This window comes from Thermobia domestica, chromosome 13, assembly GCF_964235325.1.
Source record: "Thermobia domestica chromosome 13, izTheDome1.hap1.1, whole genome shotgun sequence".
NCBI classification, from domain to species: domain Eukaryota; kingdom Metazoa; phylum Arthropoda; class Insecta; order Zygentoma; family Lepismatidae; genus Thermobia; species Thermobia domestica.
In genome coordinates, this window is record NC_137466.1 from 167,404,194 (window position 1) to 167,431,053 (window position 26,860).

The following is a 26,860-nucleotide window of genomic DNA, read 5'->3' on the forward strand; positions in this document are numbered from 1 at the left end:
ATTAAATCTTGGTTTTGTTCTACATAAGGTGGGCCAAAATCTAGAAAATTTTCAAAACTATTGGTACCTGGTAGAAAAATTTCTAAAGTACGTGATGTGAGGAAAATTACGTTAAAATATTTTTTAACATTACTCGAGCAGATGGTTCTACCAAATTTTGACACATTTCTTACATTTTTAAGTTAGGTTAGAGCTCTGTATTTCTTTTAAGAGAGCATGCACTAAATGAGAAGCTCCATTACTACTTGCATATTAACTTCAGAAAGACTCAGTAAAAATATAGTTTGGTCGTGTAACATAAAAACTACAGTGCATGAAACACGAACCAACTTGAGCTAACTGGCCACAAAAAAAGCATCTAACAGTCAGGGCAGGGGCAGAAAGGTAGCGATGGGGTGCGTCCGTACGTACGTAGCGGGGGTATATGCATAAACGAGGACAGTGGAAGACCACACTTACACATATTTTTAATATAGAAAATATGTATAAGCTCCATATATATATAGGACAATCTCACTACGTACACCTATATGTAAGTAGCATTAATGTATTGGGATTTTTCCTCTAAGGTGTGACAAACGTAAGATATTTGTTTTTATGGGATATTTTTTTTCACTATCTTTACGTACGCGCATACCCACTGCTGCGCTCCTGCAATGACTCGATTACACAGCATTCGTACTTTTTAGTTGTTACCTAGCACAAGAGGACCAATCCACACACCGCAATCATGCTGTCATGTATAGAATCAAACGATACTTAAAACGTGCAGAAACTAACATCAACGCTATCTATTGACACCCAACACTATCACCAAAATCAGAATATAAACGAGAAGTAATTTTCGATGCGGAAGAAGACAATCTGAAGTGTAATGTTCTAAAATGTATCGACTGCCCTCTAGTAAGGGTCCCATTTTCGGAACTTAAACTCTTACGAACAATATATTACCTTTACTGCAGTCAACTTCCGTCCTTGTCGATACTTTGCCCTTGTCGTACATAATTCTTTCCTTTCATGATGTGATCTTTTTATAATATCTACTTGCTTTGTGTCTGTCATCTTTTGTCAATTAAAAGTACAAGGCACACAATCAGATCATCACTGTAAAGTAATAATAGTAGCATTTGAAAACATAAAATGAGTTAATATTAATAAAAGGTCATACAATAATTGAAGAGGGTCACAATAGTTATGCAATGTAATATCTTCCATAAGCAAAAACACATTTTTCTCAACCTAAAACTAACATATAAATAAAGCGGAATTACGCATATTGCAAGTCAATTGTTTCTTTCTTTTTGTTTTTGTACTCTTCCTCTATGGTGGTGACACCTACTGGGATTATTCCTAAAGATATTCATGGTGTTGTGATTGTGAAAGGGAATGGTAGATTGTTGTATTAACTCTTAAGAAACGATAATTTTGGTACAATTGTTTCTTCTTTTGTAAGTTATATATATCTGCAGTGTTATTTGTTGGGAAACAGCTACTGCACGGAACATAACAGAAGTTCTAGTGATTGTATATTGATGCATAGTACTTGTTAACATGATGGTACGAGTATTGAAAGGCTATTTAACTTCGTTTACAAAAGACCATGCGTAAGTTTCATATTTAGCATCTTTCGGTGATTAATAATAATAAGTATCTCCTTCTTTATAAGAAGGGTAGAGTAATTAACACTTACAATTTCAGAGTATTTCATTTAGTGTACTGGTACGTGTGATACTTTAAAGGTATCGATGAACTCAGCTAGAGCCTAAATTCGGAACAGTTACTATTCTTTGAAACCAGGATTCAGTGTTCTGGTTCACTGTAATGAGTACAAGTGATTAGAATACATGATATCACGTAATAACTCACAGTGATTGGGTTATCATAATCCAACAAAGGGTCTACAGGTTAATTCTAATTGTAGGAGGCGTACGTAGTATCCGTAGATATTAATCTATTCTACCTAATTCTGTTTTCTCTGTTCTATTTGACTAGCCTTACGAATACTAGGTACACAAGGGGAGATAATAAAGATACAAATAGATATGGAAGTAGATACTGTAAATAAACAAACAGCAAATAATGGCTTATGTTTAGCAGAAGCAGTCCAGCTCTTTTCTCTTAAAAAAAAAAAAAAATGTTGAAAAGTACCGGTAGTCATTGTTTTACTAATTTACTTCCTATTGTCTCCTGAAAGATTTGCGTTAGGCGACATGAAAATATCTCACTTGGCACAGATAAAATTCAAGGGGGTCACCAGAGATAATTGTTGAAAAAATTCTTTTTCGATTTGCGTATAGATATGGTTTCCGGATGTACGGTATAAGAACTACAGTGCAAAAGCACAAAGCAACCTGTGCTAGGTGGCGACTAAAAAGCACGAATGCTAGGTAACCAAGTTGGAGTAGGGCCAAGCTGGTGGGCAGCGCGGAGGGGTGTCCAAAGTGGGCGTTCGCGTAAGCGAGGACTGCAAAAGGAGTGGATTCAGGCAAATTTGCGAGTTTCAATAGCACTTGTCATGGCTTTACACTATAACGTTCCACTTGTAAACATGAAATACAGCTTCTGTATACTGTGCAGAAATATACCGCCGGCCGAAAATAACATCGAATAGAGTCATCTTTCATATGCACTCACTTATTTTATCCACCGTAAAACACTTGTAATGATTTTACTCTAGTAACCCTACACTTGTAAACCTGAAATACAGCTGTATTACTTTGTATAAAATTTTCTCGCTTGCAGAAATATGTTCCTTATGAATATATCTTTTCAGATAAAGTATTCAATTTCGCCTGTAAATCTTCAAAAATGCACCAAAACTACACCAGCACCGAAAAAACATAGTATAGGGTGTTAAACTCTACTGACGAAAGAATTTTTCACAAAATAAGAAACCAATATTTCATGTTTACAAATTTGAAAGCATTACATGTGCTATACTGAAGCCAAAATGAATGAGTGCGTATTAGACACGACTGTCTTATCATAACAATTTCCACCAAAATAATATTTCTGCATAATGTAGAAAACCTGTGCTTTATGTTTACGAGTCTGGTGTTACAAGTACTCTAACTTTTGTGATTTTATATGTTACTTAATGTTTTTCCACTATGCTAGTTTATGCGCATACCTATATCCTTTGTTGCTGCCGTGCCTCCTGCCTTCGGACGCGCTGCTGCGCGGTCCCACCAGCTACGCTCGATTTCTCACTCGGTTAGGTAGTATTCTCGTTTTTAATGCTCATTTAGTACAGGTACCGGGACCGTGTGTTTTTTGCATACGGTACGTTCCGATGCGTATTTATACGTGTAAAGGAAAGTCCTCGTAAAGCATGTGCGCTTCCCATGAACGCAATTTGTGTCGTAAGAAACAATTTCTAAGACAGTATGAGTGAGTTTCGTGATGAAATAATTTCATATAATAGGATAGGATATCCCATAATTATTTCCAGGTCAGATCAGTTTGCACGTATATTATCAATCAGTTCGCAATTATTTAGACATGCGGCAAGTTTTTAATTTGGCGGACTATTCTTAAACTGCACTTTTTAAATTCTACTTTGAACAGTTTCATTCCAAAAATATAAATGATGACCTCACTATTCAAATACCCCGTCGTTTATATGCGTGTTAGAAATAAAACAATAAATACTTAAAAATCAAAACACAATGTTGTAAATAAATGCGGAAAGCCGAGAAAAAATGCTCTTAGCATCACTAGACAAGAAACGTACAACTGATTGCTTCATTCTGTCGCGATCACACGGAGAGTGTACGTCAACCAATCAATGAGACCACAAACTTAGTGTCAAACGAAACCAAATCAATGACAGACTAGAACACACTTGACGAGTATGGAAACGTTTTTAGAGTAGAAATGGGGAAGTAGTACAAATTAATGAAACTAAGAGTAAAGGGTAAGGGTTTTTCGGGGCATTCAATGTATTGAGAGAATTTTCTCTTGAATCGGTGAAATAGCGTGATTGACTAACGCTACTCAAAGTAACAAAAAGTCATATCAGGAACTACCATAGTTTCCGATTGCTTAAAAGCACCTGTATGTTTTGTTTGAATGGTCAAGGTGATAAGCGCTCAGAAAGTAAATATTGTACTGAATTTTGCTTAACTTAAGCAAGTGGAGCAGTGCACAAATGTCTTGACTACGGAACACAAGGTAAGAATGTACTTAATATAAAGTAGCAATAAAAGATTAGTTTAGAGGATTAACAGGGATAGGCCATCCTAACATGTAGACTAAACAGCAATAATATTGTAAATTAATAAGTTTATTTAGATATAATAAGTTTTCTCGGTCTACCAGCCAGGGAAAAATATTGACTTCCGACATTTCGAATACAGACATCGCATTGATATTTAGGAATTGTGATGAAGAGACCGAAACAGTATTCTTGCCTGTTGGGCTTTTGGTCTTCTTGAACAATTACTACTGTCAGTGCAATAGACGTCACTTACTTACGTTGCGCTGAAGTTCTTTTTGGCCTCTTTGCAGTCTTTATGTGATTTGCCAGAACGGTTGCAAGATCTGTTTTGCACCAGTACTTGAAGTGTCAATATTGGTAGCAGTTCTGGCATGGCATTGATCCTGTAAGTGGACGGGATGTTCCTGCTATGTAATGTTTTTGCTGAATATTTATTAATGTCTTGTTAAGTGGTTTACTTGTGCTGGATCATCCGAAAAAAAATTCTAAGTAATGGTGCGGGTCCCTTATCTGTTCTAGTTCAGGTTATAGTTCTGATCGTAAGTATTTGGTTCTATAATTCTGATTTGATCTCAGTATCGTCTAGATTGGTAGGGATCCTCTTTCCACAAGAACCATGACGTCCAGCACTGTTCCCCGTAATGACTTTCCTTGTTGTCCGTTAATAACACGCAAAGGGGTTCAAGAAATAGGCTGCACAGGGCGCTACTATTGTCCCCATTACCAGTGACGCTCCAGATTGGTAGGTGAAGGTGGTCTGCTTGTGACTGCCTTCCTAATTTCACAATAGTACGCCCCTCGTGTGTGTATATATACACCTGGTTTTGTTTACAGGTTCGAATATTTTGATTTCATAATGTTTCTGGGTGTAGTTTCACTGTTTGGTGTTCGATTCCTTGAGTACGGGCCCCTCAGTTCCGTGTCAGGATGCGTTACTAACACTCTAAGCTGGGGATTCGGGCTGTTCACGTCGCGAGTGCTTCCGCGTTCTCGTAGTGCGACATGTGCTATTCTTTTCCCTTGCGTGTTATACATATAGAGAAGACTACTTATCTTCCTTGGCTTCGCCTATGTTGACTACGAAGAATAGTATCGCAGAATCGACGAGAGGGGTGCGTTAAGTATTCCAGATCCATGTGGGCATATAGCAAAAGTATCATCGACCTATCTAAAGAAATAGGAAGGTTTAACCGCCGGATCAAAACTTCATATTCAAAACATTTTATGTAGAAGTCCATAATGGCTAGAGAGAGAGAAGAGACCTCATGGCTACTCCATCCATTAGTTCCTAGAAACATCCATCATACAAGAAGTAGGTGGAGGTTAGTGTATGATGGAACAAATCATTTAGTTGCGGACTGAAGTGATTTCGCATAATCTGCATAGTATTTTTGACGGGAAATCTTTGTGAATAGAGACACTACCCCGAAACTGTCCAAATCCAAACGACCCCTTGGTCAGTTTCGACGTAGTTTCTCTATTCACAAAGAATTCCTGTCAAAAATACTATGCAGCGCATACGAAATCACTTCAGCCCAGAACTAACTGATCTGTTTCACCATGCACTGATCTCCACGTACGTTTTTGAATGATGGACGGACTAGATATGGGGTCTCCTCTCTCTCCAGCCATTACCAATTTCTACATGGAATGCTTTGCATATGAAACGCTTGGCCTTCCTGTTTCTTTAGATACGTTAATGGTACTTCTGCTATCTGCCCACATGGACCTGAAACAGTACTGAATTTTCTGGAATTTCTCAACATTCGCTCCCTCAGATCAAATATACAATGGAATTGGAGCAGAATGATTGGCTTCTTTTTTTGATACTCTTGTTCGCCATAAGCCTGACGGAACATTACGACGCAACGTATAAAGGAAGACGACACACACTAATCTTTATCTCAGTGGAAGCTGCTGTCATCGTAAGTCACATATTCAGTGCAAAAGAATTCAGTTATTTTCAATCAACGTTACAGCAGAATGGCAGCCGTCTTACAGTTATCAACAAGGCCATAAAAGGGACCGTACTTCCCAACATGAACACAAAGTGATTAAAAAAAAAAAAAAAGTCAAAAGTGAGGACTGTCCCTCCGCTACCGTATTGCCTTTCATCGGCCACATTTCCAGCAAACTCAACAGAAAACTTGCCAGATATGGTATAAGAGTTATTTACGAACCTTCATTAAATCGTTACTCAAACCTTGAAGGACAACTTGCATCTGCGCACTCCTGGAGTATAACGTATACCCCGTGAATGTGGCAGATCATACATAGGACAAATTGAATGGTGCCATAGCGCAACGATATAAAGAACACGTCAGCAACCCGAAAAGTCAAGTCTAGCAAAGCATAGCCTAGAGCTGGGTAACAGATTCAATTGTCAAATACCATCAGTAGCCAAATGCAGCAATTTTTCTGACAGAATAATAATGGAAGTCATAGCCATCTCACTTGAAAGCAACGATCTCAATAGAGACAGTGGGTTTCAAGTCAGTTCTGTCTAGTCGGCCTTCCTCAGAAAAAAAAAAGTTCAACAGAGACATTTCTCTCAGCCAATCACAGGTCCCCATTTATAGCTCACCTCTACCTACTCACCATATATACATCCCCACATATATCTGGTCTCTTCATAACAAATCTGAAAGATGAAGCAATCTCTGCATTCGAATCGTTGGAAATCAATATTTCCACCTGGTTGATAGCCCGAGAAAACTTACTAGAAACACGTCGCCAGGAAAAAATTAGTTCTTTCCTAGACGCAGCAATTACTTTTAGGAGACCGTATTTCAGTGTGTGTGCGATGCGAACTTGTAATTTACTAAAGTTATATCATTAATGTATTTAATAATAAAACTGATCGTAGTACGAATATATATTTATTCTGTGAAAAAGATTCAACAACTCTCTTGTTTTCTTCATAGTCACGATGTATGGAAGAAATTTAATGAGAAAACAAGCTCGCGTACCTTTCTAAACGCACACACATATTTATTCAATGATCTCTTAGAATAGACATCAAATATTAATTATGACTGTACTCGTGTTTAAAAGTAAAGAATAAAGTTCATATTAAGGGGATCTGATACCTCTTCGCTTAGGTTTCTAGCTCTCCATTTGATAACATGTAAAATTTAATATGGTAATTTCTAACAAAGTATTGCAGGTAATGACTTGAAATTTTTAATACAAATACACAAGACACACATAAATCCAACCACGGTCTCCAATTTACGTTACATGCTTTAGATTAATCGCAATATATTCTTCAGTAAGTTTGGCAACAGAGAATAAAAAGTATGCTGCAGAGGGGAGAGGGCTGACCATCTGTTTGCTTGTTAGCTGCTTTTAAAAAGACGCTCTTACCAGAAAAATCACGTTGTGATTCTCACTTCTCAGTGGTTAGAATGGTCTGGACTGTAAGAGCCCAAAACCACTTCTTTCTTCCTTTCACGGTTTGTTTGTTTCTTCCACCCCCTGCAGTCACAAGAAGACAACTTGTTTCGGAAAGCATTTTGAATTAGTAGCAAAAAGCAAAACTGAATGACACCACGGACGGATTAAAGGGAGGGGCGGTCACTCCCTCCGAGAACATTTGAATACTTTGAATAATCGGAGTAAGAAACTAGAAATTGTGTAATCTAATAAGAAAAGTTTGTTGAAGTATACAGACCAAGACTCATTTCAAGTGTTACAGTATTGTACTCTCCTCCCCTCCCCTCCCAATTCCCTTCTGAGGAAGTTCTCTTTTGTTTCTCTGTTCCATATTAGCCTTTACACTTACACTTTCACTATCCAGTATTGATTTTGACCATACCATCTGCACAGCAAGGCGAGTAAGGTTTACGAGTCCTTCCTGCCCCCCTTTTTAAAAATTGCTAATTATTAAAAAAAAAAAAAAAAAATCGAAAACAATTCATCTCAACGATAAAGTCTTATATGCAATCTTAAAATAAACTCGCCGTCTGTCGCGTATGCTAGCGATCTAATATATACGAATAGATGAAAAGTTAGTTTGAAGCCTTATGTATTGTTTTTCTGTAAATAAGTCCGAATTCATATTTGTTTCTATTGTTGCATCGACAAAAGTGAGTGCCAAATCGTTTTAGGCTCGTTGGTCTTTGCGAGGTCCCTAAAGATGCAAGGCCGTGGACAGTCGCCACCACTTGAAACGCCTCTACACTAGAGGTCTGCACGTGCTCGGGCCTACAAAGCATGCATCACTTCGGGCCCGGGAGGGGTTCGGGCAGTAGCGTCATTTCAGATTTGGCTTGGGGGAGCAAGACCCTTGATATATATAAAATTTCGCGTTTTTCACTGACTTACTACTATTCTATTGATAAAATATATATAAATCTCAAACTCAGAGGGGCAAATGCCCCTCCCTGCCCCCTAAATGACGCCCCTGGGTTCGGGCTGTGAATTTTTAATTATACAACCATATTTCTCGGACTTTTTCTGGCCTAACTTTGTAAATATTGTGTAAAACGATACAAATTGCACCTTTCTTTCTGGAGGACTTCTGCAAAATCAAACCTCGAATTGCCGTAAATAAAAATACAATTTTGAATTAATAATTAAGTTTCTGTAATTCGGACTTATTTCGGGCTCATTTGATTATCACAGAGCTCAGTCCGGACTCGGGCCTAAATACTAAGACATATTTCGGACTGGGGTCGGGCCTCACATTGTAAATTCACGGGCCGGGCCCGGGCTGAAAATTCCGGCCCGTGCAGACCTCTGCTCTGCACCCGCACACATTCCTTCCTAGTCCAGAAAATCCCCTCCCCTCCGCATCGTCAATAATGGTAAATTTGTTCCTCGTATATTTGCTTATTATTGTAAGAGAAGTTCAAACCAGAACTCTAAAATTTGTTCGCTCTCTGGAGTAATGTGAGTAATGCAAATTAAGAAAGATATGTGTAATATGAAAGGCGGAAATTTTGGCACCAGTAGTTTTGACACGGTAATTTTGGCACCAAGAAACGAAGCAAGCGGAAATTTTGGCACCATTTATAATTGAAGTACAGAAAATGTGAGAAAATACTCTGAATGTAATAGATATTTAAATTTACATGTTATTAACTAGAACTGCTCCAGCGCGACGAATCAAACCAGTGACGAATGTGCAGTCAGCGACAAAATTTCTTTCTTTTCTGTAAAATGTATTTTGCTTATAACTTTGGAATTGATAGGCTGATTGAAGCTGATCTATGAGCATTTGCAGAAAACACTTCAAAATTTGTGCTTGGCCTACAATGCTGGAACAAAGAGCATGCAAGAATTTTTGCGTGCTGTTTCATTTAATGTTGTGCACAACAATTAAATATGTAAAGAAAAGGTGCAATGTTTTACAATTGGGATTATTGGGAACCATATATTATTGCAAATCATGTGTTATTGAAATTCATTTATTGATTTGTTAATTTTTCTTGTGTAAGTGTGTATTTAAGTTTTCTTAGTTAAGAGTTCAATAATTTCCATTTTGACTTGCTTTGAATACCTAAGGAAGCTACCAATATTACCTTTTACTGGTGTTTGTACATTCGTCGCTGGTTTCATTATCCGTGCTGATACAGTTCTAGTCATTAGCATGTGAACGTAAATATGTATTATATGCAGAGTATTTTCTATTTTTTTTTTCTCTCTGTACTTCAATTTCCATGGTTCGAATCAGCTGTTACTGTTTGCACTTGAAAATAAAATACAAACCCAGTGCAGTGAACATAGTGCAGTCTTCAGCAACTCAAAGAAGATACAGTTTTCCATAAATTACAGAAAACTTTTCAAATCAGTCCATCAATTCCAAAGTTATAGGCAAATAAATTTTACAGAAGAGAAAGAAATTTTGTCGCTGACTGTACATTCGTCACTGGTTTGATTCGTGGAGCATTCCTAGTTTATAACATGTGAATTTAAATATCTATTACATTCAGAGTATTTTCTCACATTTTCTGTACTTCAATTATAAATGGTGCCAAAATTTCCGCTTGCTTCGTTTCGTGGTGCCAAAATTACCGTGTCAAAACTACTGGTGCCAAAATTACCTCGCCCCGTGTAATATACACATATCAGAAAAACTTGATATCAATTTGAATAGACCTTGTACGTAATGTTTATTTTAGAAATAATAAACTTATGCAAATATATCGAGACATCTGAAATTTAATGTTAAATAGTGGCGAGTGAGCCAGAAGGGGCGTGCACTATTCAGTTAGTCAAAGAACTCGTAGCTTGAAAACTACTAATTAAACCAATATTGAATTAGACAAATTTGTAAAAAGTAAGATAACCATAGTTGGAAATAGTGTGTGTATTTTTTTTAGGAGGAAACCCAGAAGTACATTCTCGATAAAATAATAATAATAATAATCAGTGGCGTATTTAAGGGGGGGGGGCTTCCGGGCTTAAGCCCCCCTGAAATCTTACTTACTATAGTAAAGTATATGAAATATCTTGCAGAATTTTCATATTTTCAGGCAAAGCCCACCAAAATTTAGCAAAGCCCCCCCGAAAGAAAATCGTAAATACGCCACTGATAATAATAATCTTCCTTACTTCAATCATAGGTTGTTGGGCAAGAAGGAAATTTTAAAACTTTTCTCTTCCCTGGAAGAGCTGTTTTATAATTTGATAAGGTCTCTTCTTCGTTACTGCATCTATCCTTGGTCGGGCCGCGGTGGCTCAGTGGTAGAGCGTTCACCTCTAATGCATGGCGTTCTTATTTCGATCTCAGCTCGCACCAAGTGAACTTTGTGGAGGACAAACACCATGTGTGGGGGTTTTCTCGGGGTTCTCCCGTTTCCTTCCACTTTCTGCATTCCACAATTTCCTTCATTTCTCAACATCACTAGCTCCTTTAACCTACCAGCCATAACTGTGGGACGTAAAGCTTATAGATTTTTCTATTCTTGGTCTTCCACTTCCTGGTTTTTCTTCTGCCTTTTCCTCTATCCACACGGTGTCCGATCTGAGTGTCGAATAAGATAGGTAAGCATGCTCTTTCTTCTCTTTCCTATTGTCTTCATGATCTGTCGTCCTTAGTAGTAATCGCGTCACTTAGAGGTTTTTGCTCTAAACAGTTCCGGTTCTTTACTAATGAGTGCACAAACTTTTAAAAATGTCAAACCAAACTTTGAAACAAAAATTTAGAACAAAAAAATCTTTGAAACAAAATTTTGAAACGAAAAAAAATTCAAACAAAAAATTTCAAACGAAAAAAATTCAAACAAAATTTTGAAGCGAAAAAATTTTCAAACAAAATTTTGAAACAAAAAATTTCAAACAAAAAATTTGGAAACGAAAAATTTCAAACAAAAAATTTTAAACAAAATTTTCGAACAAAAATTTTCAAACAAAAAATTTCAAACGAAAAAAATTTTCAAACATAAATTTCAAACGAAAAAATCCCAAACAAAATTTTGAAAATTTTCAAACAAAAAATTTTTAAAACGAAAAATTTCAAACCAAAGTTTCAAACAAAAAAATATTCAAAAACTTTTTAAATGTTAAAACAAAACTGAATGCAGAAAAAGATTTAAAACTCATCAACCTATCAGATTGCACGAAAGATAGTGATCAACCAATCAGATTGCAGGAAAGATAGTGATCATCCAATCAAATTGCATTAACAATAACTTTGCTAGTGTCAGATTACATCACCTTATGATTAAATTTCAAACTGTTGTAGCATGTATTGCCTTTCGTCTATGAGTCATAAGATTCAATAAGGTTAGCTATCAGATTTCAAATCAATCACCACCAATGATCTTAGACTATGAGCTGTGACTAAAGTTCAATGTATTGTTTCAAATTTCGCACCTTATGTTAAAATTCTGTTTATCACCATTCCCAAATTTAAAGAATACTTCTCTTGATATACCTAAGTCTTAGAGTTAATCATATCATTATATGTTCAATAAGGTCAATAATGTCCGTCAATTGTTTACCTGAGTAGAACCAACTGTTTTCTAGAAGTGTGTGTGTACTCAAACTTAAGAAGTACCACAACAAAGGAAATGAATCCCTGTACACTACCTCATCAAGGACAATCACGTGGTACAACGTCTTGCTTACGTTTATATTTGGCGGGAATAATCAAAACCAATGACGCATTCTCAAATTATCCTACAAAGTTTCAATGTACCAATGTTCTGGACTCCTAATCCCATCATAGGTTAATAACTGATCACGTGATCATACTGATTTACCCAATGAATGAGATACTATCCAATTACCAATTATTGATATGACAATAAGAAATGTACCTCCTCCCAAAATTTAAGATTGGTACACAAATACACCTGTGTCTTATGAAAAAGTAATAAATCCTGTACTTATTCAATAATAAAGCCGGCCAATAACCTTTAAATTTTGAATATTTGCCCATAAGAGGAACACCAATGGGTCCTAGAAAACGTTTACCGAATTTTGTTATTTGATAATTCCCAAATTTAAAAGGGAACATAAACATATAAAGGTAATAAACCATATAACGTGCTAAATAGGTGTCAATAACCTCCGAAATTTGATTTTTTGGTAGTTCTTTACCCATGAAAGGGAACGATGTGGACCATCCACATTTATAGTGGTACATATTGAAGTCCTGTACTATGATACCAAATGCTTATATTAAACAATTTCTAAAACCGAGTGGATGAGCCAAAATACCCCTCCCAAATTTTTAAAGGGTGCGTCAATGTACCCATGTCTTATGATAGGAAATGAACCCATATACATGACCATATAACCATATAAGGTAATAGAACCTCATCAAAGGGGAGAAATTGGGCCAAAAACCAAACACGTGGTACAACGTATTGCTTACGTTTATATTTTTGGCAATTTTGTACCCCTAAAAGGGAACGAGGTGGACCACCCAAATTTATCATGATACATGTTGAGGCATGTACTATGATACCGAATGCTCAAATTGGAAAATTTCCAAAATTTAAGGGGTTGGCCATGGTACCCCTTCCAAAAATTTAAAGGGTGCATCAATGTACCCATGTCTTATAATAGGAAATGGACCAATATATACATGACCATATAACCATATAAGGTAATAGGACCTCATCCAAGGGGATAAATTGAGCCAAAACCAAACACGTGGTTGTACTAAAATTTGGCAATTGTGTACCCATGAAAGGGAACGAGGTGGACCACCAAAATTTATAGTAATGTATATTAGGGTCCTATACTATAATACCAAACATATAAAAGGGACAATTTCCAAAATTAAAGGGGTGGGTCAAAGTACCCCTCCCGGGTGCACAAATGTACCTATGTCTTATGATAGGAAATGAATCCCCATACGTGACCATATAACGTATAAGGTAATAGGACGTCGTCCAATGGAATAGATTAGGTAAAAAAACAAAACACGTGGTACAACGTATTGCTTACATTTATATTTTGGCAATTTTGTACCCCTAAAAGGGAACGAAATTACATTAATATATATTAGGGTCCTATACTATTATACCGAATGTTTAAATTGGGCAATTTCCAAAATTAAAGGGTGGTCCAAGGTACCCCTCCTGGGGGTGCATTAATATACCCATATCTTATGAAAGGTAATGAACCCCTGTATACGCCCATATAACGATATAGGATAATAACACCTCATCAAAGGTGATAAATTAGGTCAAAAGACCAAACACGTGGTTGTACTAAAATTTGGCAATTGTGTACCCATGAAAGGGAACAAGGTGGACCACCCAAATTTATAGTGATACATACTAGGGCTCTATACTATTATACCAAATGTTTAAATTGGGCAATTTCTAAAATTGAAGGGGTGGGCCAAGGTACCCCTCCCGGGGTGCACCAATATATCCATGTCTTATGAAAGGTAATAGACTCCTGTATACGCTCATATAAACATATAAGGTAATAGGACCTTATCCAAGGGGATAAATTAGGTCAAAACCAAACACGTGGTACTACGTATTGCTTACGTTTATATTTTGGCAATTTGGTACCCCTAAAAGGGAACGAGGTGGACCATCCAAATTTATCATAATACATATTAGGGTCCTATACTATAATACCAAATGTTTAAATTGGGCAATTTCCAAAATTTAAGGGGTGGGCCAAGGTACCCCTCCCAAATTTTTCAATGGGTGCATTAATATACCCATGTCTTATGAAAGGGAATGGACCCCTGTATACGCCCATATAACCATATAGGGTAATAACACCTCATCCAAGGGGATAAATTAGGTCAGAAACCACCGAAATTTGACTTTTTGGCAATTTTTTACCCATGAAAGGGAACGACATAGACCCCCAATACTGATAGAGGTACATACTATGGTCCTACCCTACCATACCAAATTTTTAGATTTGGCAATTTCCAAAATTTAAGGGGGGTGGTCCTATGTACCCCTGCCAAAATTTAGGGGGTGGGCCATGGTACCCCTGCCAAAATTTAGAGGGGGTGGTCCTATGTACCCCTAGGTCATTGACCCCGGCCAGGGACCATGGGTCCTGAGGCAGGGACCCAGGGGCCAAAAAGTTTCCTATAGTGACGCGATTACTACTTCCTTTACTAGCTTCCTTTAGTACATCTTCATTCCTTCCCTTATTATTATTATTATTATTATTATTATTATTATTATTATTATTATTATTATTATTATTAATCTTTCTACGGGTACATCTCGCTTTTGTGGCAAGATTCGCCCATTCTAAGGTTTTAAACTTTCGCTCTTGATTATAAAAATTCATTATACATTATAAAAGTCTATACAAAGAAATGTATAGGTCTACATCTTATAAATAGTATACACACATTCTACCATTATATTAATAGTATACGTCTTACAAAAATAAATTATCAACGAAATACCTCACTACTGTCAAGCAACATTTGTACTGTGTATATATTTATATTAATTATATAGAATGTCATGTCTTTTAATCACATGGCTACCCAGCTTGCCTCACGACGATGGGCAGACGCCAATAATTTGAGTATTCTAGCAGGGAATCGAACCTAGAACCAGGCGATCAAGAGTCGAACGCTCTAACCATTAGACTATGAAACCCCATTGACTATAAGGTTAAAATTCAAATGATTCTACAACAATTATCAACGAAATATTTCACTACATTTCTAACACTAACGACATTTATACTGTTGATACATTTATATTAATTACTTTATGAAAACGAAACTATATATCTGAAATTAAAACGATCCTACAAAAAGCATTTTTTCCCAACAAAATACCTTACTATTGTCAAACAACATTTATACTCTGTGTACACATTTATATTAATTACATTATAGCGGGTTCGATTCCCGGTGGGGTCACTCGGTCGAAAAAGTGTAACAGCTTTTTCAGGCCAGCCACCCTGAATGAGGTTTACCTGGGTTTTCCTCATTCACACCAGGCAAATGCCGGGGTGGTACCTAACTTATAGGTCCCAGGCCGCTTCCTTCCTTTCCCAATCCTTTCTTCCTTCCCTTTCCCCGGATTGTGTGCTCGCCGAGGGACGTCATCCCTCAAATCGTGAAGGACTACATGGCCTTAGATGCCGAAAGCCCAGAAATCCAAATCCTAAAAAAATCCTAATTACATTATAGAAAAGAACAGAATGATTATATGCTTGAAGTTAACTCGTCCAAAAAACAATTATCAATAAAATATCTTAATATTGTACACTGATTACATGTACTGTACACTTTGTATATTACCAATACACTAATGTCTGAAAATTGAATAAAAATATTGTATGTATGAAATTATTACATTGACCCCACAAAACCAATTTTTGCCAAGTCTAATACTATCTTTCAAAGACATTACTTTTAGTTTTATTACAAAGTAGAGCATTTATAGCATCTTATACGAGAACAATATAGAACTTCTTATTATGATAAAGTACATTTAACACAAATACGTTATTTAGATACAATATTTTTGTTCGTTCCAAATTTTTAATACAAACTACTGCTGCTGTTGTCTTTTTAAATTTACTGTCTTCGAGTTTATTTTTGTTTGTCGAAACTAACACTGAGGTTCACGACGGAGAGGAAGTGACTGTTCCAACCGAGAATCAACAATTCCAGGGAGTATGACTGCTATTTCTATAGACAGCCGACAAAAGGGCAAAACTGCCCAAAACAAGTTTTTGAAAAAAAAGGGAAAAAAAGAAAGAAAATTAGAAAGAAAGGATCAGAGGTGACATTGGTTTTTAGCCTGAAGCGCTCATAAATCACTACCACGTGTCGCGAAGACTAGTAGGGCTACAGGTTCCGAGGGCTCTCAATTCCTTCAAAAAAGATCTATCCATATACTATATACAGCATAGTTGCCAAACTTACTAAAGAATATATTGCAATTAATCTAACGCATGTAACGTAAATTGGAGACCGTGGTTGGATTTATATGGGTCTTGTGTATTTGTATTAAAAATTTCAAGTCATTACCTGCAATACTTTGTTAGAAATTACCATATTAAATTTTACATGTTATCAAATGGAGAGCTAGAAACCTAAGCGAAGAGGTATCAGATCTCCTTAAGCCTGAAGGTTTTCTGGTGTAGAGTTTAAATAGACCGGTTATCATCCGTACGTTTGAACCCAGTAAAAAGGGGGCAACACAAGTGAAGGTAGAAAGAAAACTAGCAGAATTACATCTTTCTGAAAACTAGCAGAATTACATCTTTCACTCATTAGTGTGTTCTTTTAAAAGCAAAGAAGGGCCGCGGTGATTCAGTAGTAGCGCGCTCATCTCTGGCTCGTGGAGTTTCTGGTTTGATTCCATGTCCTGCCAAGTGGGTGGATTATCTCTCGTTTCCTCCCACTGTCTTCATTCCATCATTGTCATCCGTCTCATCTTCACTGTCCCCCTACCGTGCATAATCGTTGGACGTTAAGCACAAAGGAAAAGGGTGGCTTTGGTAATTCTAGAGTTTAGTGATATTCCTAGTAACCTGATTCTTCAAGGAAGATAAAAATTTCTTTAAAAGGTCGTACTAAAGAAAGCGACAAGCCGATACCTGAAAAGTCTTCGGTGAAGATTTAAAACTAGTGCTGAAGTGAGTACAAAAATTATTAATGATCTTGTGTGTTCCTATTTTTTGATGATTTAGTAATGTGAGTGCTTTCTATACAATGGTTTTGCTATTTTCTTATGAAAAAGATTTAATTTTTGTATATTTAATTATTGCTGTTAGGGATGTACCGATATATCGGTATTGATAATGTCGGCCACATTTGGGAGTATCGGTATTGGCAAATGGACACCGATATTTACCGATACATTCTTTCGAACTATTTTCAATTTGTTTAATATTAACAGTGGCACTTATATTTCTTCGGTTTCTTTTAGACTTAAGTTGATCTAAATTATTATCAATTCTACAAACGATTTCTTTATGCATGTGTACGCCTTTGATTTGCACTACTTGTACTCAACTGATATGTTTAGTATAGTGGTGAAGAAAAGCTAAAAGTCCTTAGTTAGGATCATTTGCGCCCGAAAAAAAAAGTTCTAGGGGGGGGTCATTCCATGGTTGCTATATTACGTCTGGTATTCAATATACCTGGTTTGCTATTTACATATACATTTTCGTGAGCCAGTGGGTCCTACCCTGCCCTCCCCCTTTGGGCGCCCATGGTCAAGATAGTAGGCCCGTAATTTGAATCCCAAACGAGACAGAGGTTTCGATTCAGAAGGGAATGCTATGGAAGAAACCCACAAGACGCTCATTTTTTTCTTCCTTCCTGTTAAAAACAATTAGTTCTGAAGTTAATAAATAGTTTTGTTGTTTTCGACTTCGCGTAAATAACCCTCTTATTTTTTGTTGTATACACAGGAACACCTGGTTCAGCACGCATAATTTTGTAAACAATAGAAATTTGTAACGGTAGTATTCGTTTGCTATGTATGTATGCAAGAGAGACTAGTACATACAATGTAACTATCAAAGTACATTGTCACTTTAAATATCAATGACTGACTCTTAGAATTAAGTTTACACTATATAAGTATTTGCTGCTTTTGTTAGTTCATTTTATGTGAGCTGAATTAAATTTAGAGGATTGTGTGTGTGTGTGGAATCTAATATGAAATTCTGCTTTTTGTCTTTGTATGTCAAATTTTGGCCTTATATCTAATATACCCTATTACAATGTTGATCATTTCATTATTCTGAAAATTCCTGATAACATATAAGAAATGTGTCCAGAAGTATCGGTATCGGGTATCGGTGAAAAAGTGGTATGTGTGTACTTTTGACGTTAGATTTTCACGTGTATTGTGACAGATGAAAGAAACAGAAGAATTCTGAAATATTTCATTGGATAAATATTCAGACATAATACGATCAGTTTTATTATTCACATAATAATGATAACGTGGCAGACATTTTCATTTCATTGCTGTACTTACGGTTAAACTTTTTTTTTTTTTTTTTTTTTTTTTAACTTTACAAATCAAAGTCATAAAACTACTTTCGTAATGTTCCACCGAAACCATGTCCATTACTGAAATAAATCCCAATGATATAATTACTATTGCTTTCGCAATTATCTTCTATGTAGTCAGCGAACTTTCCTTTATAAATTGATCCAGCCAATATCTTTTTGTAATTTTACAGAACTAACTTTCTGCAAAACATAACTGTTGTTCCTTCCAGAATCTCATAAAGTTATGTCAACAGAAGAACCTCTTCAGTATAGAAATAACTTTCCGTATCAAGTATTAATATGTATTGACTGATTACCATAGCAATGAATTCAGTATAATCACAATGAAAATTGAGCACCCATCTAAATTTTTGCTATGACATTGGATATGCATCCTAACATTTCATTAAGTAATATTATGAGTTCTGTATAAGTTAGTACCAATAGAATTTGAAGGAATTAATTTTTCCACCAATAAATTTTCAATATTATTTATATTATCAACTTTTTCTATATACAGAGCAACGTCAAAGTGAAAGTGCATTTACACATCTTTCGTTCATATCAAGCAGAACTTGATACTTTTTTTTTTTTTTTTTTTTTTTTCACCAATAAACTATTTCTATCGCATCTTTGGTGCTTTTGTGGCACTTTTGGTAGTTAGTGATTTTGTAACTCTTTCCATAAATATCCAAGTTTTTCATGTGCAAAGATGAATGTAATTTGAGGATGCCATAAACAGATTTATCCTTTTTTAACATAAAAAAAATTGACATGGGATTGCTTGAAGACACCAATAGCAAATGCTGGTAGATATTACTATATTAATGTACAAGAGAAAGTCATAAGTCTTATATTTCCACAACCCAAACAACATGTACATATATACGCCGTGATCAACGGTAAGTAAAGGTCAAATTGATCCAAAAGGTAATGTAGCAAACGGATTATTTAACACGGAGGTCACCACTTCGTCAGTATCTTCAGTCAGTTTTTAGTGGCAGTGACAATGAGTATCAGCAGTGTCTGATACGTGAACTGTTACTGTATGCGTTCCAACACGGGCACAACGCTGCAACAGCAACCCACAAATTTGTCATGCGAAAGGAAGAGGGTGCAGTTAACCAGAGCATAGCAACTCATTGGTACTATAAATTTCGTGTAGGTCGTAAAAATGTCAAAGATCATTCAAGTTCCGCCGGAATACAATTGTCAAGCCAATTCTTCACGTACCAGTCCATTGTAGGGTACCACCTTCACACGAACTTTGGAAATGCCTTTCGGTTTTCATTATATCTGGTTGTACAAGAATTGAATTGAATTCAGCTGCGGTTAGCTTGTTATGAATTTAATTTCGTTGTAGTTTAACACGGAAGGTGCCACATGAATTGACCTCATCTTAGGCCCCAAAAGAGTGGATGTGTGCCAACAACTGCTGCTAAATCTATGTAATGTGCGTTTCCTAAAATGAATTGTTCCATGTGACGAAAAGTGGATGGAAATCCAAATGTACAAAAACAGTGGTTGAACAAGGCCCTACTTCCAGAAACAGTCGTCAAACAGGGCCGTTTCGAGCATAAGGTTATGCTGTATGTGTGGTTTAACTGCAAGAGGATAATTCACTTAAAGTTCATTCCTAATAATCGTAGAACTGTATTCGGAACCGTTGAAGCAGATGTATGCTGCTCCAGCACACGCATTAGTGAACCGAAAGCGCGCCCTGGTGCAACAGCATAACAGAAAACCATACTTGGCGCGAAAACCACAAGAAAAAAATGCAGAAACGTGATTGTATCAAACTGATGCCACATCCGGCATATAATCCTGACCGTATTCCTTCAGATTACGACATGTTTGGGTCCATAGCACTTCCAAAAATTACTAGGCTTTACCAACCAGCAGGAGATGGAACAGCAATGACTGACTTCTTTGCCTCTAAGGAGAAGAATCGTTAAATTGGCATGAAGGTGGCTGTAGACATTCAATACAAGGAGCTTTACTTTAAATGTTATCGTGCTTTCATTGTCCTGTAATAAATACAGGTATGTTGTGTACCAGAATATTGCAAGGCATATGATTCATCCTTGTAGATGAGTGATTTCCAATCTTTCGATTTCGCGGACCTGCAAAAGACAGGGATAAATGGTAGTAGAACCCACCATAGTTCATTTAGATATTCTAGTATTTATTATTGAAATAATGAATTTAAAAATTACAACTTATAATGTTTCAATTGTATTTTAGTTTTGGATGTGAAATGTTTTAGATACACAACTATTTGTTTTCCGTGAAGCTTTTTTGTGCATATGCTGATGTTTGCCGAAATCGTGTTGATTCGTCAAACTGGAGACGTGGAGCGGCATCAACGTGCAGTAGCTTCTTGTATTTTGTCTTACTGCACAGTCAGCAAGAAAGTCGTTTAACATAAATACATAGTTGAATGATCAATAATAGTTTCAAAACTGTTCTTCTCAGTTCGAGATTTTCTCCTTTCACATATAAGCAAAACCAATTTAATGACTTGCTTTTGAGTTGAGAGTAGAGAGATATATCAGAAGGGTCGGCTAAATTTGTATTCTCCTGAAGAATAAGTCTGCGGCACGTCCACATCATGTCTTCATTAAAAGGATCAGCTTTGTTGTTATTATTGACTATTTCCTTGCCGAGAATCCTCCTCCTGACCCGTAGGATTCGAGCAACATGTTGAGATGTGGAAATATCTGTTTTTGTATATATCAGGGACAGTCAAGTATTCTTCGAGAAGGGGAAGCATTTCTGAATTACTTTTATGCAAATGTTTTCCACAGTACTGCTTGCTGAACCATATACTGTGTTCCAGAGAGTAAACACAGTTTTCGTAATAATCTGAAGAAATCAGTTGTAAGTCAGTAAGAAGCAATGGCAGCATGATTCGCTCGGCGAAAATAACGTGACTGTTTTCCTGAAGTCTTCCGAAGGTATGTTGTGATGGACTGGATACTGTATCGCAGTGTAGTGGTTGCAAGATTTATGCAAAATTTCAGGTACCTTCATATTGACATGTGACTGTGGCCATAAAACATGTGCCTTGTTATGTTAAATATGAAAATTTTTGTCACATAAATGTGAAAGTTTTTGTTGTACGCCATAGCGTTTTTTTTTTTTTTTTCTGCTGCCTGGGAAACCAGGGTGTCAAAAGATGATTTCTGCCAAGTCGACTTCAACTAATTATGACTCAGTGGCAGAGACATACTAATAACTCGAGATATTAATAAAGTTTAGTGTAAATGGTGAACGAATACATATTGCAGTCTTGGTTCCGCATATTCTGTTGTGAAGACTTAAGCTTGGAAGATTAGACGTAGATCTCGTTCTGCTCTTGACGACCAATGTTGAAGATAATCACCGTAGCAACTCAGTAGATAACGACACTAAAGTTTACGAAAGGGCTTTTCATTTGACGGTAGCCCGCTTTCGAAGACTATCTGCTTCATAATCGAAGATTTTTTTTTTTATACAACTGAAATAAATAGCATTACTTCTGGTTGAGCACTGTATTTATAAGTGTATGTGTTTTCGGTGAATTCTGTTCAACTTCACGCCAGCTATGGTAGTTTGAGTTTGCAGTTCTAAATCGCAGTAATTTTGCAGTGAACCAAATATATTGTAATTAATTTTTGTCATTTAAATCCACGTATTATAAGTGGACTACACCAAGTGCGATGTTAAATAAGATGTGTCTATAAAAGTTTTCCTTAAATCACATTGAAACTCAATTTAAATCAGTTGCCTTCCATTCATGTAAAATGATTTCTCTACAGATATTTGTTAATCAGTTAAGTCAGCTGTTTGAGCACTTTTTAGTGTTTTAAGGGAGTTAATGAATGCAGAGAAAACTAAATACATGGAAGTGCGTCGGGACCGTAATACGGCAAATTGTGCAGGCGTTAAAATATTAAATAATACCTTTGATAAAGTGGATACTTTCAAATATTTAGGATCAATATTAACAGACGAAAATCATATTCACGAAGAAATTAAATGTCGACTAAAAGCAGGGAATTCGTGTTACTATTCGGTTCAAAATCTCTTGTCGTCGCGAATTCTGTCGAAGAATTTGAAGCTTAAAATATATAAAACGATAATCATGCCTGTTGTTCTGTATGGTTGCGAAACATGGTCGCTTACTCTGAGGGAAGAACATAGACTGAAAGTATTTGAGAACAGGATCCTGAGAAGAATATTCGGACCCAAGAGGAACGAGAATGGGGAATGGCGGAAGCTTCATAACGAGGAACTACATAGTTTATACGGTTTACCCAACATTGTTAGGGTCGTCAAGTCTAGGAGGCTTAGGTGGGCAGGTCATGTAGTTAGAATGGAAGAAAGTAGAAACGCTTTCAAGGTCCTGACTGGTAGACCCATAGGAAAACGACCATTAGGAAGACCTAGGCGCAGATGGGAGGATAATATTAAGATGAATCTCGCTGAGATAGGAATACAAAGTAGAAACTGGATGCAATTAGGTAAGGATAGAAGTCAGTGGAGAGCTTTTGTGAACGCGGCACTGAACCCCCGGGTTCCATAGGCCATAGAGTTAGTTAGGGAGTTAATGAATTAAGTTTTGCATTTTCAGTCTTCTTGTAGTTTTTGCCATTGTATAATTTAACATCCTACGGCACACCTATGAAAAATTAACGTTTATTATTAGACTTCAAACTATGCTATGCATAAACATCGGAAGTCCAATAAAACGACTGTCTCCTTCTGTCGATAGGTATCAGAGCAAACAAACGGTAAGATATACTGAGAAGAGGTTTTTTGCAATCGATTCACCGTCCCAAGAATAGTTTCCATCTTTTCCGTTAACCCTCAATTCAATGCGATTTACTACTTTTTTAAAAATCTGTTTATTCTTATTTCTCGTAGGTTGTTTCTTTCTTGCTTTATTTTCCTTTCTTAATAAAATTATTAAAACTTATTGTGTGTTTCTTTTCAGGATGGAACGCACATCAATAATGGACCATCAGCTTTAATAATAGAGATGCGTTAGAAATGGCCATCATAGAAGTATGAAAGGTACAATGTCAGAGAGTGCTGCCAGTGGAGAGGGCGAAAACAAAATATGCCGGGATTTCTTGCGGAATGTGTGTCGCAGAGGTAAACGGTGTAAGTACCATCACCCTGACGAGAAAGAGCAAGAAGCCTTGAGACTTCATTCGTTTGTGTACAGTTTCTGCCATGATTATCAAAACAAACAGTGTTCGAGACCGAACTGTAAATTTGTACATTGTACGAGGGAGGAGGAAGAGTACTATAAAGCTACAGGCGAGCTTCCTCCACATGTGTTAGAAAACACATTAAGGAAAGGGATCACTCCAGATTTTCCCTTAAGTAGAGGTGATATCCCAGTGTGTAAAGATTACTTGAAAGGAGAATGCAGACGAGGTGGTAAATGTAAGTTCCGTCATTTAACTGCTGGTGATTATGAACTGTACAGCTTACGAGTTCGGCGATCTGATAGGTACGAATTCGAACGCTTCGAGTGTTACGATTCTTTCGACGGCCCTGAACCAAAGCGGTTCCACCCGAACGATAACAGTACTGTGTTCAATTCGAGAGATAGTAATAATCATTTAACAAACAATTCCACACTTTCAGCGTCACAACAAGCAGAAATTCGAATGCTTGAGGATGAGAATACAATGTTGCGAAAGAAAATTGACGAACTAAAAAAGCAGGTGTCTGATCTCACGGCTACCAACGAATTTCTTCTAGATCAAAATGCACAATTGCGACTTAATAAGCAAACGACAAATGTGACGGCAGTAACTGTACCGGCAGTTACCATAACCAATACAGTTCCAGCAGGTGCATCTACAGTGCAAGTTCAGCCAATAGCACAAATTTCTCAACCTTTATCCATTACAGCTCGAGAACTTACTGTAGTTGCCACTGGCGGCCAGCCAGGGTTGAATCCACAGGTACCAGCTCCGACACCACAAGTGGTCGGAAGTGTTGGAACACTAAGAACAGTGGCCAGTGTAGGAACTGTCCCAGTTTCAATATCGGCTGTGACCCCTACGCTTGCGCCAACACTTGCCCCAGTGTCCATGGCTCCGGTTTCACTTACACAAGCACTACCACCTCCAGTTGTTACGATGGCAACCATGGCACAAACGCTTCCTCAACAACAGCCCCAGCAGGCGCAAGCCCCACCCCAACCTGCTGCCCAGCCTCAGAGTTTGCCCATGTCAATTAGTGGTGCCACTCCATCATTAGTTTCCTACCCAATTATGACTCAGGGTATGAGGCCGGTATTAGAAACTAGTCTGTCAAGATAATCTATTAAGAAAGGTGACTATTGCACTATTTCATCTCGAACTATAAATACAATGTGTACGTGTTATATTTTAATTTCGTGTTATGTGTAGTGAGGTAAATCGGTCAACATAATTATCATCGTTTGGACAATCTATATATGTATATACTGTAGTGCTTTAGTGTAATAACTGTTGACAAACTTTAAAAAGGTATGTTTTGTATGCAGACAGTGTGCTAATTATTGTAGCATTAATGTAGCGATTTGTTGAAAATACGATCTGACAGTTATGTGTAGTGAATTATTTATTTCTAGTAATTAGACAGGAACAACGCGTAAGAGGGGCCAAAGCCCAGTTCTTGCCTGTAAGAAGTGACACTGTACTATGGTTACTTGCTTTCTTGTATGTATTAGAACGTGACTATTTGACATAAAACTTATTTTTAAAGAAATTTTGTATATATTATCATTTTGTTCTGGATAATCCTCATTCCTACTAAAATGTTAATTTGATTTTCTAGAAATACTTTATCTATATATTCTCATTCAATGTGAAAAATTGTATTAAGTCTATTTTAAGAACTATTATTAATATATGGTTTGCGTGGAAGAATGAAGAACAAATTCTACCTCACCCTTTATATTATAGGATAGCTTCATTATTCTGATGTATTTAGTGGGAGGTGCTGTATTTATAAAATCCAAGAAAAAATTAAATTTACTTAGTGTAGATAAAAGTTTTGGTACACATGTCTGTAGTTGTTATACCCAACAAGTATGAGTATGTTCTGTGCGTAGAGATTTATTAGATATAGTCCAGTGCACAAGTGACAACTACAGGTTATTCAAAATGTTCGTCAGAGACGTTGAATAGCCCCCTAAATGCCTTGGCCAGTCGTGAATGGCAGCACATACAACTTCCAATGGAAACAATCCTACTGCTTACACAAAGACACGTTTCAGGTGTCGCCTGAGCAGATCTTACTCTCGAATGTGGATCACAGATCTGTGTCAGGTGGGAGCTGCCAGCCGACCATTCGTGTGCCGTTGTCACTTGGGAATTTAGTGTCATTAAGTCTTTTCGAAAACATATTGGGGTCGACTTGACTCTATGGGACGGAGACAAATCCTGTTGGAAGACTCAGTGGATATTGGTAAAAAGGATATGACCTGAGAGGCCAACTAAGGTGTCAGAACGTCAGACTAATAGTTCACAGCACGCGTTTCCACTCTTGTCGCAGAAGTAGAGTTTTGTGACTTCATGTTGTGAAACCCCGCTACTACAGCAGCTTCCTTGGACGCTGTAAACAAGGTGTTGTGTGAATCGCATGTGAACCGTTTAAAACTGCTCTGCTATCATGGCCCTGTTGGCCACAGCTGGAGAATTGGGTGTCTTTTGCGGCGTTCGTAGTCCCCAAAATCCTAGATCTTCACGCAGTAACAGAAACATGCTTCGTGGATGCAGTTTCATTTCTTTTGCTATGGAATTGCTAATAAGCTATGGAGATCTTATAGTACGTGAGCGATTTGTGACAATGGACGGCTGGATGGTTCAGTAGACATGAACACGAATAATCTCACATAGCTGCCAAGAGTTGAATAACTCACTTGCAGTTTTAACCTGCATGATACAGATCAACAACGGTTATCCAGTTCTCTTTTGTATTCCATTCCAACTGAAACAAGCAATTAAAAGATTGTGACATCAAACCAACATCCCCTATGGCGTGAAGGTTGTATCAATACTTTTGTCTAGACCAACCATGAAAGGATGAAATAATATTGACGAGACAGAGGTTTTGCTGCCGACTGTACAAGTGACAAACAGAGGTTTGTTTAACGTCCCTCAGTTAATACATTTTAAACTAAAGAAAACATAAATATGCAGGTTCATGATGGAATAATGGGGATTTCCACT

The 26,860-nt window shown here is 36.9% G+C and overlaps 2 protein-coding genes across 4 annotated transcripts in view; one reads left to right on the plus strand and one right to left on the minus strand.

Moving 5' to 3' along the window:
• Nucleotides 1-1,307, minus strand: part of LOC145668715 (RNA-binding protein 48) — a 46,187-nt gene extending 44,880 nt beyond the window's left edge. Inside the window, exon 1 of one of the 2 annotated variants that reach the window (XM_081736821.1) lies at nt 952-1,307. In XM_081736821.1, coding sequence (XP_081592947.1) covers nt 952-1,062 — 111 coding nt within the window. In that variant the 5' untranslated portion in view covers nt 1,063-1,307. The remainder of the gene's footprint in view (nt 1-951) is intronic. The other variant, XM_081736820.1, reaches the window with a different exon arrangement.
• Nucleotides 1,308-1,340: 33 nt separating this feature from the next.
• Nucleotides 1,341-25,394, plus strand: LOC145668713 (zinc finger CCCH domain-containing protein 10-like). Of its 2 annotated transcripts, none has more exons than XM_081736818.1 (2): nt 1,341-1,604; nt 23,620-25,394. In XM_081736818.1, the coding sequence occupies exon 2, from the start codon at nt 23,693-23,695 to the stop codon at nt 24,962-24,964; it is 1,272 nt and encodes a 423-aa protein (XP_081592944.1). In that variant the 5' UTR covers nt 1,341-1,604; nt 23,620-23,692; the 3' UTR covers nt 24,965-25,394. The 2 variants fall into 2 exon arrangements, with proteins under 2 accessions (XP_081592944.1, XP_081592945.1); XM_081736819.1 differs by lacking the exon at nt 1,341-1,604 and adding an exon at nt 4,032-4,173.
• Nucleotides 25,395-26,860: the final 1,466 nt, after the last annotated feature.